The 24896-nt window shown below is 41.1% G+C and overlaps 2 protein-coding genes across 11 annotated transcripts in view; one reads left to right on the top strand and one right to left on the bottom strand.

Moving 5' to 3' along the window:
- ZC3H14 (zinc finger CCCH-type containing 14) overlaps positions 1-24896 on the top strand; it is a 62512-nt gene that overhangs the window by 29983 nt on the left and 7633 nt on the right. For 2 of the 5 annotated variants that reach the window (XM_067556343.1, XM_067556347.1), the window contains exons 10-17: positions 30-104; positions 573-732; positions 2792-3015; positions 5172-5292; positions 8513-8649; positions 9795-9889; positions 14101-14207; positions 15171-15782. In XM_067556343.1, the coding sequence (XP_067412444.1) occupies positions 30-104; positions 573-732; positions 2792-3015; positions 5172-5292; positions 8513-8649; positions 9795-9889; positions 14101-14207; positions 15171-15258 (1007 nt within the window). In that variant the 3' untranslated portion in view covers positions 15259-15782. Of the gene's footprint in view, positions 1-29; positions 105-572; positions 733-2791; positions 3016-5171; positions 5293-8512; positions 8650-9794; positions 9890-14100; positions 14208-15170; positions 15783-24896 lie in introns of those variants that run through there. The other 3 variants (XM_067556346.1, XM_067556344.1, XM_067556345.1) reach the window with 3 other exon arrangements.
- Positions 24293-24896, bottom strand: part of EML5 (EMAP like 5) — a 261963-nt gene continuing 261359 nt past the window's right edge. For all 6 annotated transcript variants that reach the window (XM_067556337.1, XM_067556341.1, XM_067556336.1 and 3 more), the window contains one exon: positions 24293-24854. In XM_067556337.1, coding sequence (XP_067412438.1) covers positions 24818-24854 — 37 coding nt within the window. In that variant the 3' untranslated portion in view covers positions 24293-24817. The remainder of the gene's footprint in view (positions 24855-24896) is intronic.

Below are 24896 nucleotides of genomic sequence, written 5' to 3'. Positions count from 1 at the left end.
AATGTGCTTCTAATACATATTTTCTTTAGGAACTCAACAAAGACAACTCTTTTCCCGACTCCAGATTGAACCATTAATTGAAGAAACTTTACAAATGACTCAAGGTTAAGGATGGCTTTTCTTTTTCTCTTTTTTGAAATAGGAAAGTTTTCTATTTGTCCAAAAGGGCTCAGTGTGTTTTAGGCTTAAAATATCATTTCCCTTTAAATGAGCTATATTTCTAATGTCCTCTAGTTTTTACTTTTACATGTTGAAAAGTAAATTCTTTCCATCAGTAGGTGCCAAAAATGAGATATTGGTGTACGGATCCAGCTGCTGCTACAGATCCAGCCTAGTAACAAACCTCTAGTGAGCAGGCCCAATGTTGCTACAGCTTCAGCTGATATAATCAGTGTTGGTGCATAAAGAAGGAAGTACGCTAATTTTCTGTTTAAAAACTAGTACAGAGAACTGAAAACAAAATGCTAGTTATTGGTCTCTTCTAAATTATTTTTCAAAAACATGACTGCATATTAGAGTGTAATACAGTGTTTTTTTTATTCCAACTTTGTTCCAATTTTTCTATGACTCAGATTATTATGACGTGGAATCTGTGGTCCACACCGATACTAGATCATTTATTCTGAAAAAGCCAAAGCTATCTGAGGAAATAGTAGTGCCACAGAACCAGGAATTGGGGAAGAAGGCTGTGGAGGCAATGCGGGCACTTTCAGGACGTCTCATACAGACAAGGTAAAAAGTCAGTCTTTTACTTCATTTAAAGAAATAACAGGCCAAAATATAAGCCAAGTCTTGTTACTGTAATGCATTCTGTAATCAATTAGAATGTTTATTTAAATGGAGCAGGTTCTGTAATTGGAAGAACAAATTCAATATATTTATTGGTTTTCATGCTGCAGAAGCCCAGTCAAGACTGGTAAAAACTTAGACAAAAGCGCCTACAGCCTAGCCAAAACCCAGAAATCCTGACACACATTTCTTCTAAATTGAAAATATGTTCCAGGCTTGATAGTAGTTAGAGCAATTTTTTCATTTTACCAGGGAAATGGAAAAAGGAAATGGATGGCTTGCAGGTATCAAAGGGTGGGTGGTATTGGAATTTTTATTACAGCTGTTACATCTTGCTGAAAACGAAACAGTGGTTTGCATGGGCTCCTGTTAAGGAATTTTAATTTTGTTTAACTTTTTTACTGGTTATATTTACTCCTAGCCCATCAGACTACATACTAATCATTTAAAAATGGTCTCTTTGGTGTAATGATGTCCTTTAGCCACCTATCATTTTGAACCCTAGGTGTGCAAAGAATTGGAGGCAAACAGCAAAGTTAACATTGATTTTAGATGGTAGAAGCTGTTCGGGAGGACAGTGAGTGAATGTATTCCTGTCTGCTGATTGGGTTCACCTGGGAGTGTGGGTATAAAACTGAGCTGACCTAACTGGTCAGCAAACAGAAGCCAGCAAACAGCTATTATTAAGTAGGCACATGGTGTGTGGGAGCCCTTCTTTATGGGGGTTTTCCTATAAAGTGTTTGGCCAAGGGAAACGTGGGGCTCACAGCTGTTGAGAATGGTCCATGTTGGTGAGTTCACTCGATCTGCAGAAATCTGTGTCCAGCAGACAGCAAGCACTCCTTTGAGTTCATCCTAGTACTAGCTAGGCTCCTGGCAGAAAGCAGCTCTGCTTTTTGGGTGTGTGTCTGTCTTACATATTTATATACAAACCACAGGCATGGAAGTGATGCCGTGTGATAAATGGCATTTAGCATGTAGCTGTCATCACTTCACTGGCCCTTTGCCTTCTAGTTCTTTCCGGGTCTGCTAACCCTGCTAACTCCAAACCCTCGAGCAGCTTCACAGCTTCCATTTTTAAAAAAAAAAAGGGCAACTTTCCCGAGAAGTGTTTCCTTTTTTGCTCTCCAAAAATGGAATTTTCTCACCAACATTAGTTACCCAAGACCATCCATAGGCATGATGCAGTCCTGTACTAGCCATGTTTAGCGTCCAGTATCTCATGACCCTGCAGGACTGGAAACTGGGGCTTTATACCTTCAGAAAGGGGTGAGTCTTCCCATTCAGTGGGATCCAGCTCTGACATCTAGCCCTAGAAGATCTTGATGTATTGGGCCTTAAATTTGTAATGTTTTAATGTATTTAAAAACATTTTAGACCCTTTATAGAGGTGCATTCAATTTAGGTACTTTTCCCTCCCTTCTAAATATATAGTATATAAAGAATACATGATGGTGTAGTGAGAGATAAAGGCTTTTTTAGCACTTGTTTGGGATGGCTGCACAATTCACTTTTGCCTTTGTCACTTGTGAGTAATGCAGCCATCCTAAGCTCAGTCTCACCAACTCTTTTCAGGACCTCAACATATGTTTTTTCACGTGTCTATGTTGTATATGAAATATCTTCTTCCAAGGATTCACTTTAATGCCTCAAAATTAACTTCTCTTAAATGACTTAACTGTGCCCCTTTAGGAACTTTGCATGTCTCAGTGAGTCTCTGAATTTGTCCTGTTGAGTCCGTGTGTGCAGGCTGTTAAATCTGTCGGTTGAAATGTACTGCTCTCTGCAGGTTCTGTTGGTGTGTCTGTGACACAATAAGGAATATTGATATTTGAAGAGGTTGATTATAGTTGGGAAAAATCAATCCTGGATAGTGAAACGCTCCTTGTACTTTGGACTCATTCTTACAGCTCTGTTGGTATCAGTACAACTGGACTTAACTCATACTTCTTAGAGTTAAAATCCTTATGGGTTTTACCATGTGTTTTCTTCCGTTTGGTAGAGAGCAGCTTGCACAACCAGAAAAGCCTTCTAGCCCCAAATTCATTGTGACATTGGATGGTGTCCCCAGCCCACCGGGGTACATGTCTGATCAAGAAGAGGAGGAAATCTGTATAACCGAAGGAGTGAAACCAGTTACCCAAAATGCGGCCGCAAACAAGGGATTAAAAAGCCTTCGAGCACAGCAGATGCAGCTTATAACCAGGCAGCTGGAGAGCCCTGATGGTAAATTATTCTAACCAATGGGGCCTTTATGTTGGGGTTAAATTACTCTTTAATGTGCGACTTTCATTCTGGGGAGAACTCTCAAGCATATCAGCCTTTAACATCACTCCTTTCAATTCTTTTTATAATATTTTTTCAGGTTGTAATGCAAGTACCCTTTGAAAAGTGAAATGTCAGCATTGTAAGGGATATCACCTTAGTACCATTTAACCTGCTGAACAAGACCAGTAGCTAAATTGTTCTCCACGCAGCTTTATGTGTCAGTATAATTAGATAAGTGGTTTCTTCTAAAATTCAGTGAACTTTCACTTGCCAGAAAGTGCCCTCCTTACCCTTACTTGCTGCCCTTACCTTTACCCATGTTCTGAGATGCACCTTATTAAATTGTATTGAGCCATTGAAAATGTGCCAAGGTTGTGGTCTTAACCATAATCTTTCCGGCCAGATTTGTTCTTTTCAAAAGCTGTTTTTAATGCTAAAGACTGTCTTCAAATTGGAAGAATCTTTCAAAACAGAAGAAACTTTACGTATGTTCACCATAATTTTTTCTTAATATCTCAAACATTCAGAATCCCTGCCCAGGAATTTAGGACATTGGCCACTTTTGACTTGTTTAGAATTCTGCTTTTGAAATGATGGTTTCTGAATGAAAAGTAAAATTCACCTTTAAAATGTGGATTTTCCTTTCTCGTGGGCTCCTTAAACACTCATTGGTTTGACATCACACTTACATTCAGGTTCCTGTTTGCAGTACGAGACTGTCAGTCCCTCATACAGTAACCATGCATCAACATTTCCTGAGTTTGTATATAAGAAACTAAGGGCTAGGTACTGTGCCATGAATGCTATTCATTGGATCAGGCCCTAAATTAGTGAAATTCCTGTGTGTCTTTTTAAAGGATAGTTACAGAAAACGTTAAGGAGAGATTTAGGCCCTGATCCTACGAAGACTTGTGCTTACATATTTAGCTGTATGCACTACTTAGTCCCACTGAAACCAGTGGGACTGCTCACTGCACATAAAGTTACACAAGGGAGTAAGTTGTAGAATTGGAGCCAGGATGTGAAGCAATTTGGAGTAGATCGTTTCAGAGGGGGCAGTACCCTCAGTTTTGAAGAGTTGGGAGTCAGGTGCGTAAAGGAGGCCAGTAATGGAATGCGGGTACAGAAAGATTGCTGCTGGTGAGGATGGAGAGGGATTTTGGTGTGAGTCACTTGAGAGTTTTAAAAAGCAACAGATGGTGTTGAATTGCATGTGGATAGTTAAGCCTGTGAAGGTGCCAGAGGATGAGAGACAGAGTCCTGTTTTCTAGGGGATAGTACTCTGGTTCCCGAACCCTTCGAATTGAGATTGAGAGTCAAGATTTAAGAACAGCTGAAGAGGGAATTGCAGGAAGGAAACCAAGAAGTGATTAAAGTACAGTAATTTTCAACAAAGTGTGTGAAAATCATATCTTCTTACTCAACAGTTCAGCTGGCCCTGTTGATAAGGAGTCTGATCTGCTGATTGCAGTGTCAGAAGTAACTTAATGCCACTTTTCCATGGTGGTCTCCCAAAGTCAAAACTGTCCATGAGAAAGGGAGAAGATTTTATTCTGACACACGCATCAACAGAACGGCTAATGATGTTTCAGTTGCAGAATCTGTTTCTTAGTCCTGTTAGAGTAAGCAAGGATCTAGTTTGTGTTTGCAGATCTGGCAGAAAACAAACCTTTTTACCTATAACCATGGTTCACTTGATGATCTTTAAGCCATTGAAAGACGATAAATATAAACCTCCAGGACGGTATTTTTAGTCATTTTAAGAAGAAAGTAAGGATTCAGTAGAGACAAATTTGTGGAGTAATCACTGGGCTGGATTACACACTGGGGAAACTATTGAGTCCACACTTGTTTTGATCACTTTGTAATTGAGAAATTAACCCACTAAATACAGTATTGCAGCTTTCACCAGCTAGCCCTCTGCACTCTGTAGATTGAGGTTGACTAAACTCTTTGTATGTTCATGTGATCAGAAGTCTCGAGAGAATTCAATTTTTGTATAAAGACTTGTCATGCATTGGTGTGAAAACACTCTTTGCAGGGAACATGCTGAATTTAAAGGATGGTCTGCACATGTCATAGAAAAGGTCCCTGTTCTCATTTCTTCCCCACAGTGGAGATGGAGGAATTGACTGTGCTGCAGCAACAAGAGAAAGTGCTTGAGCGTTGCAAGTACTGGCCTGCCTGTAAAAATGGAGATGAATGTGCATACCATCACCCCACGCTATCATGCAAGTAAGTGCTACAGAGCTCCAGGAGATCTGATCTTATTTGTCCTTCTGGGCTCTAGATGTTGTGCAGTTCATGGTGGGGGATGGGAGTTGAACTGTTGCTTCATAAATGTAACTTCTTCTTCCCTTTTGTTTTCCTCTTTCACCGAGTGGCAGAATTTAGTGACGTGTACAATCAGTGGAATCTCATCTGTGCTCCTGCAGGAGTGAGCTTTTTCCACCCCACAGGGCACTTTTTCTGCGCTCTTCATAGGAGAGCCAGGAGTGTACTGTGTGAGGGTATATCTACACTACTGTGCTGAGTGTAGTGCTGCTAGTGCAGATGCTATAAGTTGCTGGGAGAGAGCTCTCCTCTTGACTTGATTACTCTAAACCCGACGAGCAGCGGTAGCTATGTTGGCAGGAGAAACTGTCCTGCCAACATAATGTGGTGTATACCGACCGGTGCGTAGGTCGGCGTAACTTACAGTGGTATATTCACACCCCTGAGCGACATAAATTATGCCAGTGTAAGTTCTCGTGTTGACAAGGTCTAAGTGAGAGCACAAGGGCCTGTCTTCACATACAGTGCTGTACTGATGCAGCTGCACCACTGTGGCACTTAGGCCTTGTCTACACTAGAGTTTTGTCGACACAGGTTGTGCTGGCGTCCAGCCACCCCTGTAATTAAACTGCTGCTGTCCACACTGTGCTCCTGGTGTCAGTGGAGTGCAGCCAGAATAGCAGCTCTTGCATAGACACAGGGAGCAGTGCACTGTGGGTAGCTATCCCCCTGTGCAATTGCAGGCAGGTTGCTTTGGGACGGCACAGCATCAGCTGATGAAAGTTTCTGAATCCCATCGTTCCACGGGCATCCTACTAGTTTGACAGCCGCTTTTCAACTGCCCTGTCAGCCAGGCTGACATTGCTGAACACAAACACAAGAGACCCACAGATGTGTGAGAGTGAGGGCCGGAGTGTGTATGACAGTGAATGTGAGAGACCGTGTGTGTGGGAGGGGGGACGGCGAGTGTGTCCGCACGCTGTGTCTTTAAGTTCAAAAAACAGCCGGAAGCAACCAATCCTGAGTCAGAAGTTGGTGCACAGACAGCTGGTGTCACCCCGCCTGCCTACATGCAGGAGAGCAGGATTGAGTCCCTCCGAATTCTCCCACAGCCTCCTCTCCCCACTGACCCAGGAGATGCACCCCTCCCCTGGAGTCCAGGCAGGAGACCTTTGCTGCCCAGAGTCAGCAAGCTTAGCTGTGTGAGCTCTCCACGCTGAGCAATTTCAAAACTCCTGGGGCTGTGAAAGGGGAGGGCACATGCCTGTGGAGCCAGAATGCAGGGCAGTGCAGCGGAGTTCAAAATGGTGAGCAGAGCAGTCAGGGTGGGCATTGTGGGATAGCTCCTGGAGCCCCATTACAGAACACAGCGTCTACACTGACGCTTTATCACTCTAACTTTGCTGCAAAAAGCTCTATGCCTCTCATGGAGGTGGTTTTATTTTGTCACCAAAGCTGTCAGTGGGGGGGAACATGTAGTGTGTCCACCACTGCTGTTTTGTTGCCAAAAGCTGACTTTTGGCAACAAAACTCTGTAGTATAGACCAGACCTTAGTGAAGACACGACCTACGCTGACAGCATAGGTACTCCCCCTCCCTGAGAGGTGGTAACTATGTCAACAGGAGATGCCCTCCTGTCAACATAGCGCTGTCTACACTGGGGGTTAGGGCGGTATAATTGTGTCACTCGGGGGATGGATTTTTCACCCCCTTGAGCGACGTAGCTATACCAACATAAGTCTGTAGTGTAGATCAAGCCCAAGATACCTCAGCTAGACGTCCCCAGAATTTTGAGCATAGTGGCTCCCATGGATATGGTGACCCAGTGCTTTTTGGTTTAAAGAGTCCTGAAGATTTGCAGTGCTACTGACTCTTCTTCAACTGGCAGTGACTGTCCAGAACAGCTTTCCTGCTGCTGTCATCCTGGGTTTTTGTGCGGCAGGCAGGCAACAAGTCGGCTTTACTAGCTGCTGTCAGAGGAAGGGAAACTAGACCACAGCAGAAACTGTTGCCTTAGGGAAGGATTGGGTGCATCAAAACAGAAATCCCCGGCATTGGGAGTGTATTTGTGTGTTTAATATGCACTGTTTTGTTAAAGTGTTTTGTTAAATCTGCAACCTAGTCAAACACTGTTGTGAGTTCATTGTGCAAGGTGGGCTAACCGGTCATCCAGCCCTTGCTGTCCCACCCTCTATCCCCCAGTGAGGGAGTGGAGAATAAAATGCACTCATTGGTTCTCATTGGTTCAGTGCACATCAGATCAGATGATCACAGTGGTCCCTTCTGGCCTGGGAATCTATGAATCTGTGACAGGGAAAGCAGATTCTCAGTCTGAAATTAGTCACGGGGGACCATAGTACTGTAAAAGAGAATATTCCTTGCATTTTTGCTTAGTACAGTAGATGCAATGATTTAAGGTTATATAGTAAGTGCAGTTGTTTTTTGTGTGGTGGTATTTTTTGTGATTTACATTTTAAATGTTGTTACACTCCTTTATGTCTCTCCAATGAATGAGATAATTGAGATAATATTTTGGAAGGAGTTTATGGCAACTTCTCATTTCTCCACAAGGCAGTGAAATATTGTAACTTTTGCCACCCTCACGTCTGAATTTCTGGTAGACAAAACACAAGTTCCATGCCACAGTAATTCTGAAAAGAAAATTCGTATCAGATCAGAATGCTAGTTTTTTTTTATTGCCCTAACATTGAGATCGAAAAGGGGACACCACTGCGTTCAAGTATTTAATACCTAGTGAAAATGGTTCCATTTAGGCATGTACAGCTCTCAGTGTTCCTGCCATGGGAGCTCAGAAGCTGAGTCCTGGACATATTTTGTCTGGTTTGCTTAGCCTTTCAGCTGCCATTTTAAATCTAACTGCCTGCTCTCTGTTGTTTGGGGTTATACTGGTGCTATTTTTAGATAGCAGGTATCAGATTTGGGGTCCATCAGCCTTGATGTTGTCTTGTTAAAAGAGTTCATTTTGAATTATGGCCTTAGATCATCTAATCCTTATTTGGAAATATCATCTCCTGTCTGTTAAATGAACACTCTCTCTTTCTGGGTGCTGTGGCTCAGACCGTATCTGATCTATGGGAACTGTTGTTTGCCCTGAAATGGGTGTGCACTAGCTGCTGATTGGAACATGGTTAAAATAACTGGTTTGTTTTATTCCCCCCAGAGTCTTTCCCAATTGCAAATTTGCTGATAAATGCCTGTTTATCCACCCAAACTGTAAATACGATGCGAAGTGTACTAAGCCAGACTGCCCTTACACTCACGCCAGCCGACGGATCCCATTGCCACCTCCTAAACCAGGTGAGCAGTCTTTACTATTGCTAGTGTGATGTGAATTTGCGTGGAGGGAAATAGTGCACATGAGGAATTGGAGCTACCCCAGCAGACTCTGATTTAGTGATATTTAAGAGAAAAAAGTTATTTGTGTGAGATTTGACATTCTCCTTTCTTCTGTTATTCCCTGGGCATAAGACTTGAGTTAATATAATTGCAAAATCTGTTATGAATGTCGAGTCCCTGAGTCTCTCTGTCTAAGTGCTGCATGCCAGCAACTCTCATTCACAGCAAGTGGAGCAGTCTGGGGAGAGGTGGTGGCACATAGAAATAGCCTATCACTGCTGAATGGATCAAGTAATTAGCCAGCTCTGCAAGAACAATTGAAGAACATAAATTGTCCCTAGATTTCATCTGTATTATAACAATGAACTTTTGAGGTGAAAACGCAAATTGAAATCTGAAATTTCTGGAAGACTGCTTTCTGTCTTGTCATTTTACATGATTGTCGTCGTTATCTTTCACTCATTAAAACAGACAGACTATTTTTGGGTAAAGAAATGACTTGATGGAAATTAGGTTAACAACGGAATGCAATTATCTGAGTTGGAATTTGCCCAAAACATAGGGGTTAATATCCCATCCCCCATACAAAACAGAGAGCCTTTAAACCACATCCAAAAGACCACATCTCCAGTGGCTTAGTGCCTCCTAACTTCACGATGAGATGTGGTTTCATTGCTGTGTCAGAGGCTAGAGTCCTACATATTGACCACCAATAGCACTTCCTGCGCTCCTACATGTTCCTGGGAAGAGTCCCACCTATGTGTTGATATGTCACAGTCCTGTTTAACTTGAAAACTAGCAGCCTAAATGCAGGATTTGAACCTTTTTATTTGCCTGAAGTTTGTCGGAAACAGTGTTCTGCATTTTCTGTTTCTGTGAGTGGCTAAAGGGTTGCCATGTTTCATCCCGGAATCAGCAGTATTTCAGTGCTGGGTGACATGATCCCTGTATATCTTACATACTTCACAGGGCTATTACAAGGTTTAATTGTTGGCAGAGTGATTTGAGATCTTTAGATTAAATGTACTCTGGAACTACAAGGTAGTAATTGCTGAGAAAATTGAATTGTTTTGATCCATGTGATATTTTTGTTCATTTTCTAACAGCACCACTACAAGCGCCACCAGCAACCTCCAACAGTCAGCTCTGCAGATTTTTCCCTGCTTGTAAGAAAATGGAATGTCCATTTTATCATCCAAAGGTAAGAAGCATCCGTTATCACTTCTACAGAAGGAAACCTGAAAAATATTACTTGTTACTGTGTTTTTACGAGGCAATCCTCAGAAACGTTTCTATCACTTGTATCTGAAACTTAATCAATTTATAGCTTGAAAACGAGAGAGACAGAAAAGCACTGATTTATAATGTTGTATGTTTCTGACCGATCTTCCCTAAACTGTTATGGTGGTCAGTAAAACTGAAGAAAATATCAGACCTGATCAGTTACATCAGTTCACTGATGATGAATCAGTGGGCACCATGGTATGTTTTCAGTGTCCACTCATTGCTAACCACTTATCCAAACTCTTCTGGTATGAGGAATGATTGGAACTCAGGAGAAGAAAATTCACTTCTGCAACATATTTTAGGGAGACCGCACTACAAATGCTGACTCGGGATTTTGTTCCTCCCCCAGCTGGAGGCATATAGTTAGTTTAGGTCAGTGGTTCCCAACCTTTTTGGCTCGAGGGCCACAAATATCATTTTTACAACCCTGAAGGGCCACCAGTCTCTGCTGCAGCCCCTCTCCTGCCCCAACTGCAGCCAGACGGAAGGAGTTCAGCGATGAGATCTCCTGTCTCCCTGGCTGCAGCAGGGAAACTGCACGCGTCCTGTAGCCCTGTGCATTCCACTGGAGTGCCTGGGCAGTGGCTCCCTTCTGCAGCCAGGGGAACGGGAGATCAGTGCTCCCCTCCCTCTGGGTCCAGCAGGGTCCCCAGCACCTAGGGACCCAGGCAGAGCACTTTGCTCTCTGCTGGAGCCAGGGGAGGGGAGTGCTGATCTCCTCTCCCTCTGACTCCAGCAGGGACTCCAATGCCTATGGACCTAGGCAGAGCGCTTTGCAGTGTTCCCTGCTACCGTCAAGAGAAGGGGAGTGCTGATCTCCCATCCCCTTGGCTGCAGCAAGGAGCCCGCACTGGTCTTTTAGCCCTGCAGAAACGCACTCCGCCTGGGTCTTCAGGCAGCCAGTAGGAGGGGAGCCACGGGCCACAGGTTGGGAACTGCTGGTTTAGAGTATGCACAGCTGGATGATTATCCCAGATAGCATCCAGAAATGGCCACGCTTAAAATTAATATTGTGGGCATCTCCAGAGAAAGATGTGATCAGTTTGGTAAAGAGCCACCAAAGGAAGAGAAGAAAGGAAATGCTATCTTTAATTGTAGATTGTGTTTCTTTACACTAAGGATTTGTCTTGCTGCCCTTCGTGTTCGCTGTAAGAGGAAGCTGTAGCCTTTGTCCCATGAATTTGACTGAAAGTGGACAGGGAATCTTCTCTTTTGTTAGGAGAATCACCTTTGATACATGTGGCGATCTCATGAGCAGTCTGTCTTTTAGGGTATGTCTACACAGCAGTGTAAACCCAGGCTTTAGCCTGGGCTCAAACCTAACCCTTCCCCCCTTACAAACCAGTTGTATTAAGCTAGGGCTTCACCCTAGGGTCCCAGGACTCTGCAGGCTGGAAGGTCCAAACCCATGTTAAGCTGTGACCTAGGGTCCAAGCCCTCTTGCTTTCCTGTGTGCATGTGGCTCTGGCTTAACGTGGGTCCCAGAAGTTCTCTAGATGTATCCCAGAGTTCTTTGGGGCAACTTCCTTAGTCCTCTCTGTTCCAACAGTGTGTTGCAGTCTATTGCAAATGACGACAGCTAGCTCAGCATTAACCCATTGTCAGCTGAACCTCGATCTGCAAGCAGGATAGCAAGGAGCCTGCAGGGTTTTCGGTGGAGGGCGATCAGAAGCTTTTTGCAAATAAATCTACTCCCTGGTCACGAGAACACAGCTAGATATTGGTGCATGCTGCCTGGGCACCTGCTCCGCTCTCTGGCCCTCCCTGGGGCTGTGTGTGCAGGGGTGCCCAGGCAGTGTACACTGTCAGGCAATGAGGGGAAGCTAGCTCCAAAACCTCCCTGCACTTTTCTGCAGTTCTGGCTCTTCCTTGCTGCTGTGCAGACTTGCCTGGAGCAGGGAGCAAAACCGACAGGTGGGAGGCAGCTCCCAGGATGTTGGGAGTCATCTCACCCCTGGCTGTGCTGAGCGCTCTCCTTCCCTGCAGGGCAGCCCCTTGATCCTGCTCTTCTCTCTGATCCTTGCTCCCAGGCCCCACCTGGTCTCCCTGGGGCTGCATTCACTGTGAGTGGGAGCCAGCCCCAAAACTTCCCCGCAGGCCTCCGAGATCCCTGCCTCATTGGGTGCAGCAGGGGTAGAGAGGGATCCCTAGGGGTGCTGGAGCACACTGCACCCTTAGCCCTGGGGATGCACTTCACCCCTCTGCAGCCAGCAGTGGTCAGATTGGGGCTGTTTTTTTTCCCTCTGAAACCTACATTTTATGTCAAACTTCCAAACATAAAAAACCAACCAAACAAAAACACCTTCATTGAACATCTCATTTGAAAAATGAAGAATTGCCAAGTTTCATTTTAATAGTTTGACAGTCCTGGAGACTGACGTCCTAATTATCCTCAGAACAGATGCACATGGGCGTTTTCCTGCCAGCGTGACTCAGCCTACAGCTGGAGAGCCCAGTTCTCAGGTTAGATGGCAGTTCAGTATGAAGCCACCTCAGACTGCCATCATTTTACTGAGACAGCCAGAGGGGCTAAGTATGCAGTTTATGAGCTCCAGTGGGCAGGGAGTCCCATCAATAGCACCAACACAGTTAGGAAATAGGATGGGTAGTAGAGTTTTCCCACAGCGCAGCGCATTCATAGGGCTAGACCATTGACACTGGTGGAGGGGGGCGCTAAGCACTCTGGAATAGGGTTACTTTGACTCGGATCTTTGCACTGCAGTGTGGACACCAAAGCCTTATGGTCAAAGGTGGCTCAGAAAATCCTTAACCTAGGGTTAAAATGCAGTATAGACATTGAAGCCCAGGATTCCCTGACAGAGTTCAGCTGACTTGAGTCCCAGTAACCCTAGGCTTACATTGCTGTGTAGACATACCCTTAGAGTACTTTCTAGGATCTGTTTAAGAAATACATTACAAATTAGATTTCCTAAACTCTTACTTTCTGTCAAGACAAAATGTAATCACTGTGTCAACAATGAAATATTGCCAGATTTCAGAAGTCAGATTGGGCCATGATGAAAAAAGGGAAATAGCCTCATTTAAATTGAATAATGAATTCACTTTGGGTATGTAATTGCTGCTTTATCATTGTGAAAGAAGAGAGAGAGCGAGAGATGTAGAAGGCAGTGATGTGATTGTATTTCTTCTAGCTTAACTGATGGTCCCAAGAAATAGTTTTCCAGGACAGTAATGTAATTTCACAAGTCACTAGAGATATGAAAAATGGAAGGTAAAATCATCAAACAGTGTATTTTTTGTCATTGCAGATTAATTCTTGCTACTCTTCCATATATGGTAGCATAGGCATAGTAGCTAACTGAAATTCCACTGACGAATTGCCTTAGTGACTTTGTAACAGGGACTTGTGTTTCTTGGAATATTCAGAACTAATCCCTTATTTAAACCTTCCAGTGAGGAGGAATGACTGGAAGGCTGCTGAAGAAAATTCACTTCTGCAGTGCACCACGGGAAGGAGAAATCCCAGTATCTGTAGTAAATCTTTAGAAGCCACACCTTTTCAAGAATAACATAGTGAAGGTTACACTAGAGACAAAAGCCCTGTGAGTTTGGCTTTTGTCTTTCACTGTACACACTGTCAACTTTAGAGACTTTGAAACAGGATGCAACATAGGATCCTGAGACAAAGGGATTGGATGAGAATGAGGGTTCTTAAACGTATTAGCTACAAGTCTGCTATACCCAGTGCACTACCAAGAGAATCTTGATGTCTTCAGGGCATTGAGAATCTGTAATAGTAGGAGAAAACCATAAATTGGTTCCTTATGTATGACACTGAGAACATTCCAATCTCCCAAGTGCCAATCAACTTAGTAGTCTTCAGCTTGTTTCTTTTTGTACATTTTGTTTGCATTTTTATACTTTCAAGGTCAATTATCCTGTAGATAGAACATTTCTTTATAGACAACAGAACCCCTGCCACTGGAGGGTTCAATTGACAGTGCTATTAATTTGCAAAATTATTGACCCATTAATTGCACGTCAAGTATTTTGAACTATCCAATAATAAGCATTCATGTATAGAATGTGCCAAGTTACCTTATTTGTGGCTTTAAGACGACAGCGAACTTTAATTTGTCTTCTCTGAATTAATTTTAATTTTAGCACTGTAGATTTAACACCCAGTGTACAAGACCAGACTGCCCATTCTACCATCCCTCTATTGCTGTACCACCACGTCATGCTTTGAAATGGACTCGCACTCAAACCAGGTAATCTAAGCAATTTGTCATCATGGTTAGCTTTTAAAGCCCTTATCTTCTGAACGCATTTGCATGTGAGTAACCCTATTGCCCCTATGCATAAGTGTTCATAGGGGTAGGGCCTAAGATTGGTAATATGTGTTGTAAACAAAGTTTCTTTCACAATCCTATTGTATAGCTATAGACAAAGGCTAATCTGTCCTTGAACCAGAACTGTTTATTGGTTGTTTTTGAACGGCAATTTAAATAGTTACTAACTCAATCCTTAATGTGAGAAATGAAAGCTCTGCAATGTGAGCCTAGAATAGAGCAAACAGAGTAGCAGGTCTTTGCCTCAAGACTAAGTAGGGTGCGCTGCTCTCCCCTTGAGAGGCAGAGCAGTTCTTCCTTGTCCCTAGACTCATGTCATGGTACATGACACCCCAGATTTTTGGCTCTGGTCAGGACTGCTTGCTCCTCTTAGTACGCCTTGTGTCATGGCAAAACAGCCCTCTTCCTATCATTTACCAATGATTCCTCAAACCCTTAGCAAACCGGTTAGTTTCCGAAATGCTGTAGGAATTAGCCAACTTCCTAAGTATCAATGTTTGGTTTTTTTAAAATGCTGTGAACCAAGAAATTGGTATGAAAATATTACTCTGAAAATATTCACATGAGGGGAATTTATTTACCTGTAAAAGTTTGGGTTTAGAGGGAGAGATTAAGAAATGAAACCCTGGCTATTTACGTTAAAAGTTGAAATGAAATGCATGAGTGTTTCTTGTTTTACTGTGAAAGTTTAAGATCACCATTGATAAAATTATTAGCAGAACTTGCGTAACAGATAGAAAGGAAAACATAAATCATTGGTTGAAAGTGAATAATTTGTTCCTCATACTTAATTCTTGGGACAGCAGATATCACCAATTAAGTATGTTGTAAAACTCATTAAGAAAAATCTATACCATTAATCTACATCTCTTTATATCCCAGTACCTTTAGGCTTAAATCCTGCTGTGTCAAGAGCTGCAGGTTTTGGAAATTGAAGTCAATGGAAGTTGCAAGTGCTCAAAAGGGCTGAAAATCAGGCTCTTTATTAAGGTGCCTAACCAGAGATTTAGGAAGTTAACTTTAGGCACCAAGTTTGAAAATATTCACCTTTCTTTTAAATGCTCAGCTCCCTTGAGCATTTCTCACCATTTAATCTCACCTGAAATGGAAGTCTTGATACTTTAAATCATTGAGAGGCTAGGACAACACTTAAGAAGCCTACTGTCCCCCTTACAGATGATTTGACAATAACGTGGGTTTTTTTTCCAGTGAATAATTATACAAATTTTGGATGAAAGTTGCTGCCTTGGGACATTGATGGAGAGGAAAACAAGATACTACAAAACCTTTCATCACACATTTGGAAGTTTGAATATATATTGTTTTCATAAAATGAAATTGATTGCATACTCGCAAACTCTAATTTTCCAAATTTGTAAGTTTAATAGTTGGTTTTACTTTTTTTTTTTTTTACGCTATGAAGAGAACATCTGTGGAGGGAAAGAATTTTACTTTTAATTCCATTAAAAATGTCAAGACATGGATTGTATTTTACTATTTGGTTTGGCCTGTGCCTTCTTTTTTCTTAAAGATTATATAGGGCTAATCAAGTATTTATTTTAACTAGAATAGATTTTTTTTGTAAGGATTGTTCCACCATTGCAAATGGTCATTATTTTTATTTGGGGAATTGGCCCCACTCTTCTTCACATATACACACCGTGAAACTGATACCTTCATGGAACAGTGATTTCAGTTCTCACACATCCACTCTTAGTACCTGTAGTTGATGGGTACAACAGCAGCTACCCTCTTGTAGGGGTGAAAAGTTATTTATTATTATTATTATTTAAATTTGAAGAATAGTACATGATAATCTGTCAGTAGAAGATAAAGGGAAAGTAATCATTAATAAGCAGTTGTAGGGAACAAAGTGAGTTGTTCCATTGTTTTTAAATTACAGAGCAGAAGTTCAACTGGAAATTCAATTTTAAGTATAAATCAGTGAGAGAGAAGGCACCATCTTGAATCTCTCCTCAAGAGATTATGTTGTTCTTTAAGCACTCAACACTGCTGCGAATACTGTGTTGTAATCATTTTCCTCGAGCGAACACCTGTAACTTACATGGCAAAGATAAACCCATTTTAATGATAACTGTAGAAATAGTTTAACGATTTACATCATTTGAACACATGAATTATAGATTTTAAACAGGAACATGAATGCACTTTTTTATTAAATCTTTTGTATCTTTTGGGGAACTACATTTTCACAAAAATATACAAAAGATATTTTTTTTTACAAATATTTACATTAGATATCAGAAAACAATGTCACCTACATATTTTAAACTCAAATTTGACAAATATATTCTTGAATTCTGAAACGTAACACTTGAGGAAATTAATTTCAAATATTATTTGTGCAGATAAAGTAATCAAAGTTTAATTCATATTCAAATTTTTTAAAAAACCTTAATTTATGCAAAAATCTGAAGATTTAATTTAAATATTTTAAAATAACATTAAAAACTACAATATTATGTGATTACAGGGATTAGATGGCCATGGCCAAAACCAAAATAGGAGCACACTTAAAACCATGATCCTCAGTACAGTAATACATGAACATACACCTTTGGACTAGTTTAGAGTACAGTTTTTTTGGTTAAAGCAAGCGGGATTGTCTGACAAATACCACAATGAAACACAAGAAATCTAAAAAGACAACTGGATCAATGATTTTAAGCTGAAAGAACTTCAGTAGGACATTTCCCTAAAGTGACTAGACAGTTGAGTGGAGGGGCATAGGATAAGATTTTCCTTCATGAGTAACAGTACTGAAACATTGATTTCCCCCATCTCCCCCAGAAATGAAAAGTTAAACTGAAAATGAAATTTTTAATAAAATTTTCAAATACATCCATTAGCTGCAACTTTCAGAAGCATGCTTTACCATGAAGCTGCTTTCCCTTTTGAGTAGGAGACAAAAGTAACTGAATCATTTGTATTTTATAGGGCAGCAAAACAGATTAATACCTATACTGCTTAATTTCAATAGCTTTGATGTCTGTCACCTATTGCACAAAGTTTAGCATAAGGCAATCTACTGATGCGCTCGACTAATAAAAATAGCGCGTAACCAACCCACAAAGTCAAAAATATATTTAGTTTGTCTAAGGGGAATGTTTTCTAATGAGTGCCATTTAGATTTATTTTAAATAACTACTTGGTCTTAATCTTATTCTTATGTAAAACTTTACATAAAATGCACATTTTACCTTTCTTCACAAGTTAATGATGCAATTTTCCATTACTTAGTATATGCTGTAAACCAGAAATGAACTAAAAAGCAGTTAAACAAAGCTCACAAGTACTAGCTGTTTGTTCTATTAAAGTTACAGTAGCTATGCCACGCCCCACAACACTATGACAAATAGTAGCAGTAAAGGAAAAAGGGGCTAGAAATCTGGAAAGCATTACCTAACAGCACCAAGAATTTCACAAAAGAGTAGTAAACCAGCTTTATCATGCAGTTTGCGTCAGTGTTCACGCTTGGAGTTTCTTTATAAAATGCATTTATTAAATTTCCAAATAATTCAATAATCAAGCATGTCCTGAATGTAAGACGGGTTTGAAACAACTGTGGAATTGTAGACGTACTAGTCACAGTTCCATAGTTATGGCTGAGCACTAAGTGTTTGTTTTAAAGCGTGCACTAAAAGTAGGGATGCAGCTACTTGGTTACGTAAGAAGATACGGTGTGTCCTCCCAAAATCACAGCATTTTCTATTTGGGAGCAGAATGATTTTTCCAAGAATTTGCGAGTAAATCTGTTAATTAGTTTGACTCTTTCAAAATAGCTGCCTTGCCTTCAATGGCCGGGAGACAAAGTGCTCTTAGCAAATATGCCTCCTTTCAAAATGGCCACCAATGGGAGGCAGTGGCCTTTTAAAAAGAGGGCATCTTTGCTCAAGTTGAGACTAAATGGCAGCCATTTTGAAAGAGGGCAGGTCTTTGTGGAATTCTCAAAAAACAATATTCATCAGCTCCCGCTGAAGGAGAAACTTTTAGCTAAGAAAAGTGGCAGACAATGAACACTAACCTTAAAACTTCTTTTAAAGAACTACTTGTTACACCAGCTCGACTCAACAGATACGGCAGAAGGGGGAAACTCTGGAGAACTGTGCAGGGGAAGTTGCGGGGAAGGGATGGGGAAATTGGTATATGGGTGCATTATGGGGAACGTGCAGATTACAAACTATGGGAAATTGACTAGTACACTCTAGTTGCTTTGCACTGCGCCTATGTGGGATTAACAGCAAAACCATATAGGTTAATTTGGTCCTAGAAGATTTAAGGGTGCGACAATTCATCTTCAAATAATTAGAAATATTACATGACAACATTCTCTTTGGGTTTTTTGTTTAGTGCTCTTCTATGAAATTTTAAATAAAAAAAAAACAAAACTCCCAGAAAAAATGACATTAAAAATGAGTAACAGTATATATCAATAAAAGCATTACTGCAATCTTGTCATAATCCCCAAAATAAACATTACAAACCCAGGACATTCAGCTTTAGGTTAAATTTAAGAGAAATGTGTTAAGGGATGGAAATATACATCTGAGACACACACAAAATGTTAACTCTGTCTTCTAGTGCCACCAGGCAGGGATTGCTTTTTGCCAGAAGCTGGGAATAGGCAACAGGATGGATCACTTGATGATTACCTGTTCTGTTCATTCCTTCTGAAGCACCTGGCATGGGCCATTGTTGGAAGACGGGATACTGGGCTAGATGGACCATTGGTCTGATCCAGCATGGCCATTCTTACGTTATGTTCACCACAAGAGGGGGAAAGGTTTTAAAAATCAGTTTAATCAAATCTAGGACTACAAACATTTATGCATGCATCATAATTGCATGGTTATTGCATAGTGTCACTACAGGGTAGAGTTAAGATTCAGCGACTCTGAATTTCCACACCTCTGCACATTTCAGTATTTATTTTAACTTCTACATTAAACTCTCTCTTTCCTGAGTTTAATGATTTGTTTCTTGATCACAAAATCCCTGTAATTATTTTAAAATCCTTTAATTACTGATGATATGTACTCATAATGGTAACTCTCATCTCAACAGAATTTGTGAGTGAATTTAAACAAGAACTAACGAATACAGAGGCTCATGAGTAAGATTTGTGCATCTCCCTCCTAAGAGAGACTGTAATTTGCGCAGGCAGCTCGTGGGCACCATTTTCAAAATTTAACATCTTGGAATTTCATAATTCTTTGATTTATTTTCTCCTAATAAAAACGTACATATCCCTGTTGTTCAGGAATATGAAAGCTGGACAATACCAGGTTAGGGCAGTTAAAATAATTTGAGTTTTGGCGTGTGGGCAGAACATAATGCATTTGTTTATTCCTTTTAGCAACATAGGCTGGGGGTGGTAAAGCAGGACCTCCCAAGCTTCAAGTTACCCCTTGGAAGCAACTGTTACTTCCCTAAAGGGCAATGCCCAGTGACCTTCTACTTAGAAATTAGCAGAGGGGTCCCTTCCTGCCACATCCCCAGCACTTCACTGCCACTGACACCAGCTGCCAGTTCTTTGTTTGAAATCTGGACATTTTCCATCTGCTGCTTAGTGGTTTGATTCACTTGCCCCTTCTGGCACAGTCACTCCACTGGCAACCTCACCCTCCAGCTTTCCTTCCTTACAGTTCCCCATCTCATTGTTCTTATTTATTCATCCCCTCCTACCATTTTCTCCAGCACATCCTCCATAATTAAAGTGCAGTTAACTTTTGCCTGTCTTTGCCATGTTCATATGTTGTACACCATTTCCCCACCCCTTCTTTTTAGATAGTTGAGGGATGGCCTCTGTCTGCCTAGTTATTTTTATATTGACTAACAATGGGAGTCCTATCCTGATTAGAGGCTTTGGTTACTATTTAACTGTAGATAAAAAAGGTGGCTCAGACTAACAATTGATATGGTGGAAGATATTTTCTCTTGTACAGGTGTTTCTGTACATAACTCAAGTAGATATGACAAAGCAACCCCTCTCAACAACTGCTGAGAATGTATCAGTTATTTGTAAATGATTTGGCAAACAGATCTGTTGCAGCCACTCTCCATATTATGCACCCACAGTTTTCTTTTTCCTAAATCAGGCATTCAAAGTTTAAGTTTCAAGACCAATTTGGTTTGAGACTAGAAACTGAAGAGGACCAAAATCAAGAAAAGGATTTGGTCTGACAATACCACAGTGATTGGTACAAAGAGTGCATAGTAGGTTTTGGCATGCTCACGTATTATCCAGATAAGTAAAAACAAATGGTACCATAGACATTAGGGAAAAAAAAGAACAGAGGGCAAGTCAGGCAGGCAGGAAAGGCTGCAAGCATGAAAGAGCATGCACATGAAACACTGCTAGGGCTGCTAAAACAAGTGGGTTACTAATGACTAATATGGCAGTTTAAATTGTGACCTGCAGTATTTTTTTGATTCCCTTTGGATAGGCGTGGTACAGTCAGGAAGAAGGCCACAGGATGATTCACTCACTACCCAAAACAAAGTCAGCAACAAGCCATTTGTCTATTATATACATTATGACCCAAAACCACTTGCTTTTGACAAAGATTAAGGCTTGTGACATCTACTATGCTGATAATGAAATAGGAAAACATGTCACTTTGCCTTTGTAAGAAGAGTGTATATTTAAACCAAATCCCTCAGCTTTCCTTAAGTTAGGCTTGCTATGCTTGTACAGCATGTAAATAATTACATGGGGGCTGTGTACAGTTATCCCTCAGAATTAACCAGATTTGTGTAAACAATTAGAATGCTTCTAAAGTCAATATTTAGCTAGAACAAAAAGCTTGATAGTGAGCACAATCAAAAGTTGCTCCATGTGTGCATACATTGTTACTGAAAAGGAGCGCCAAATTAAGTGGACAGCTTTAATTTCCTAAACTGCATTTTTGCATCTCCAGCTTCAAAAGCACCCACGTCGTGTCTCTTCCCCCTTGCCCCCTTTCCTGCATCCAAATAATGGTGTCCAGTGATCATGTTTTTAAGAATGAAAAACTGAGACATTTAAAATGATTCAAAACATTTGGCTGATTAGTCCCTCTCTACCCTAACCTTTTCCACACATCTTGGCTCTTATCTTTTGATTACAGGGGGGGTCATTGTTAAGTCTCAGATGATTTTTTAAAAATTCCAGTCCATGCATAGGATGTCAGGTTTGTCTCTTCTTTAATTTAAACACGTTTCAAAAACAGATGGGCTTATAGGAGTCTAGACTAGCATGTTCTTTCACTTATATAATGGGTTTGCTAGTTTATTACTACAAAAAGAAATTAACTTGTGGACCTTAAAGGGATCAAAGATCTGCATTCATTGCAAACTAGACAATAGGGGTGAGAATGAAATAATTATCTGACTTTGAACCTGCATGATTGAATGTCAGGTATACAAAAGAAAAAAGAGTTGGTGGCTCTTTGAGCCCTCTCCCCCTGCTTTTAATGCTGCATTGCTAAGGGAAAAGCTTCTTCCACAACCCAGTAATAGCCTTCACCATACTTATCCTTCATGTTTCCAGAATAAGCGTACCACCCATCCCTTCACATTTTTGCTGCTTTCAAGGCTTTATAAGGCCATAGCAGTCTAGGTATTTTTCTGCACCAGTGGTCAATTATAGTGTCCCATAGGCTGCTGAACTGGACCTGTATTCATTGCAAAAGTGTTTCATGTAGCAGAGGAGCACCAACTGATTGAAATCACTCCACTAACAGGTGGGTGTAGACACATCCCACTAGCATGATTGGTGAGCTGTCAGTTCCAACTGCCTTCAAGCACAAAAGCTCTCTTCAGCAATGAACGTCCTTAGTTTGCTTGCAGAATGTGCACTCTGCCCCATAGATGCTTCAAGTATAGATCTGCAGCTAAAACTATTCTCCTGACTCCCTGCCCATCCCCTGGCTCCTCCTGGGGGCAGGAGAAGTGGGGGAACAGGTGCCTCAGGAGTTTGGGAGGGGGGAGTGTAGATATCAGATGTGCACTTCCTGCTGCAGCCCAGTGGGGGCGCTGCGTGCTGGTATTCGTGCTCTGATGTAGCCTCTGTGGTTTGTCAGTGCAAAAGCATCAGTTGGCAAATTAGCAGTGGAGTAGCACAGCCATAACCTAGACATTATTGAAGGTGGTGGAATGGTTAGTATGGGAAGAGGATAGTGTGGGGAAGGACAGAGGTAGGTGCAATTCAAGGCTAGAAGGACTGGGGGATAGTGCGTAGAAGATTTGGGATAGATGGCAAAACAGGCACTTTCAGCTGGCAATCTAAAGAGGTTCACCAGCTGAAGGAGCTGTTGACAGCCACCCTATCCAAACTGCTGCAAGGCAGCCTTATCATGGATGGAAGGGCAAATTTTACACCCTGTTCAGGTGTGTAGTATAGATGGACCCAAACAGAGGTGGAACAAAGGGTGCAAAACAACACTCTAGCACAGATAAATTTTAAATGCTAACTAACAATTTTTATATAACAATGGTGAGCAGCGAGAGTAAAGCTGAGCTCACACCTGTGCCAATCGGGTGCAATTCTATTGAGTCAATGGTGTGACCAGTCTAATACTAGTATGAGCTCAGAATCAGCCCTACAGTCCTCAGTCCTAGCCCCTTATACTTTAGAACAGCAGCCGTGTGATTAGGGAAGCTATTGTACTTTAGTGGTAATGGCAACGAATAATCTGTTCCATATCCTGCTTGAGATACTTGATATTAGATCAGTGCATTTTCTATTGTGAAAGAAGCTCTAGTTAGATATATGAAACATATTGTATGAGTGTTAGATTTCTGATATATTACATACCAAGCAAGCATTGTTGAACATGGAAGGGTAAGAGGTCTGGCTGAGTCTTTTCTTACTTTCTCATCTGCTGTATGCAATCTCTCCCGTTCTCTCCACCACACACACAAGATATTTACAGTGGGTGCTGAGGTTTGTGTGTTTCATTTTTACATTTACTTGGAGTAAAATGACAAAAGAGGTGAAGAATAGCAGCTATGCTATCTGAACTCTGGAATCAAATGCCATCCTTAAAAAACACTGACTTACGTAGACAATAACTATGACCATAGCAACACTACTCACATTTAATTGCACTTTGTTAATGCAAGCTGTGAGCTAGTTACTTTCGTTCCCCTTCATGTTGCATGAAAAATAACTGCACTGCTTAAAAGCAGATGTAGCCCACAGCACAACTCCACTGCATGACCCTTTCAGACAACCAATCAAAGCTGTCCTCCCCAGGTGCACCAAAAATGCAACTTCCTCCTGGAGTTTATCATCACTAAAATGCTTATGTCTCTGTTATTTTGCAGTTGGAATATGTTCTTATGCTAAGGGTTACAAGCAGGTCTGTTTCCTTAACACGCACGCTTACTTAAGAAGAGAATGACTGGATGTTACATTACAATCAAGAGAGAGAGCTGAATAAAGACCTCTTCTAACTAGTTTTATTCCTGTTAAAAAAATCTGAATGTACAAAATACTAATTTTTGAAAAGATTATGTTCTCTCTGCATCCCCCAAGTGATGCTGAGAAAATAAAATCAACAATTCCTATTGCTGTGAAATTCTGTTTTTGCAACTGGTGACAACCCCAAGCTTCATTTCAGTTGACAGAGACAAACTATCTTATTTCATATTTCCAGCAAAGAGGCTAGCAGCTCAGTCAAGTAACAATGCAATAATCTCTCTTCCACTGAGAACACTTTTATCGCAAGGCAAAAACTGGAGTTAGACTTTTAGGTTGTGGGCAAGGCACTCGCAAAGTGAGCAAATCTATCTCTGCTCATGGAACTAATTTAATGTTTAAGTGCAACAAAAACACTAAATTAGCCTTAAAGAATGGGTTCATGCATGTCTAACTGCATTCATCAGACAGGATTATGGCCCAGGCCTCTAAGCACATGAATACTGCAGGTCTAAGGAGCAAACTTTACTATTACTGCTTCACCAGACAATGCTTCATTTTTTGACTACTCATATCCCATTTTATTACTTTATTCTTTTATCAAAATATCATGTAGTTTTATTTAAGAGCTGCTAGATAGTTTTCCTTTCAGTAATAAAAAAAGGAGTAATCTATTTCAATGATACTCAGTCCCCAGAACTTGAAACACATTCGTGCTGAAAATAAATGCATCAACATACAGCACTAGGTCAGAAATAACATCTCTTGATTAAAACCCCACTATCTTATTGGGAAACTGTACACTGATCCACAACTCACTTCTTCCTTTTATCCATGTGTTTCTTTTTCAACATCTGGCAGTGAGTGGAATACACACTTGGATTATCCAATACTGTAGCAAATCTAGTGGGCTCAGCATATTTGTTATAGTCCATCCTTCTGATAGACTTTAGACACTTGTCTTTCGGAGACAGAGTATTCTCTGTCTTGGATCAGCACCATTTCTTAAGCATGCAGGGCACTGTAGAATGTCTCATTGTACTCCTGGGTCTTTCATGCCTGTAATTTTATGAAGGGTCCTCTTTGCAAAGGCTCCATGTCTCTCTTAATGAGGCATATGCACACATTTCCAGATAAATAAGCTGCATTTTCAAAAAGTTGAGAGATTAAAATTATTATATGTT

Source organism: Emydura macquarii, unplaced genomic scaffold (assembly GCF_026122565.2).
Source record: "Emydura macquarii macquarii isolate MOO-44397 ecotype Brisbane River unplaced genomic scaffold, CSIRO-AGI_Emac_v2 contig_1713, whole genome shotgun sequence".
In the NCBI taxonomy this organism is placed as follows: Eukaryota; Metazoa; Chordata; order Testudines; family Chelidae; genus Emydura; species Emydura macquarii.
Note: the sequence above shows the minus strand (reverse complement) of the source record. Positions and strands in the feature narration are given on the sequence as shown.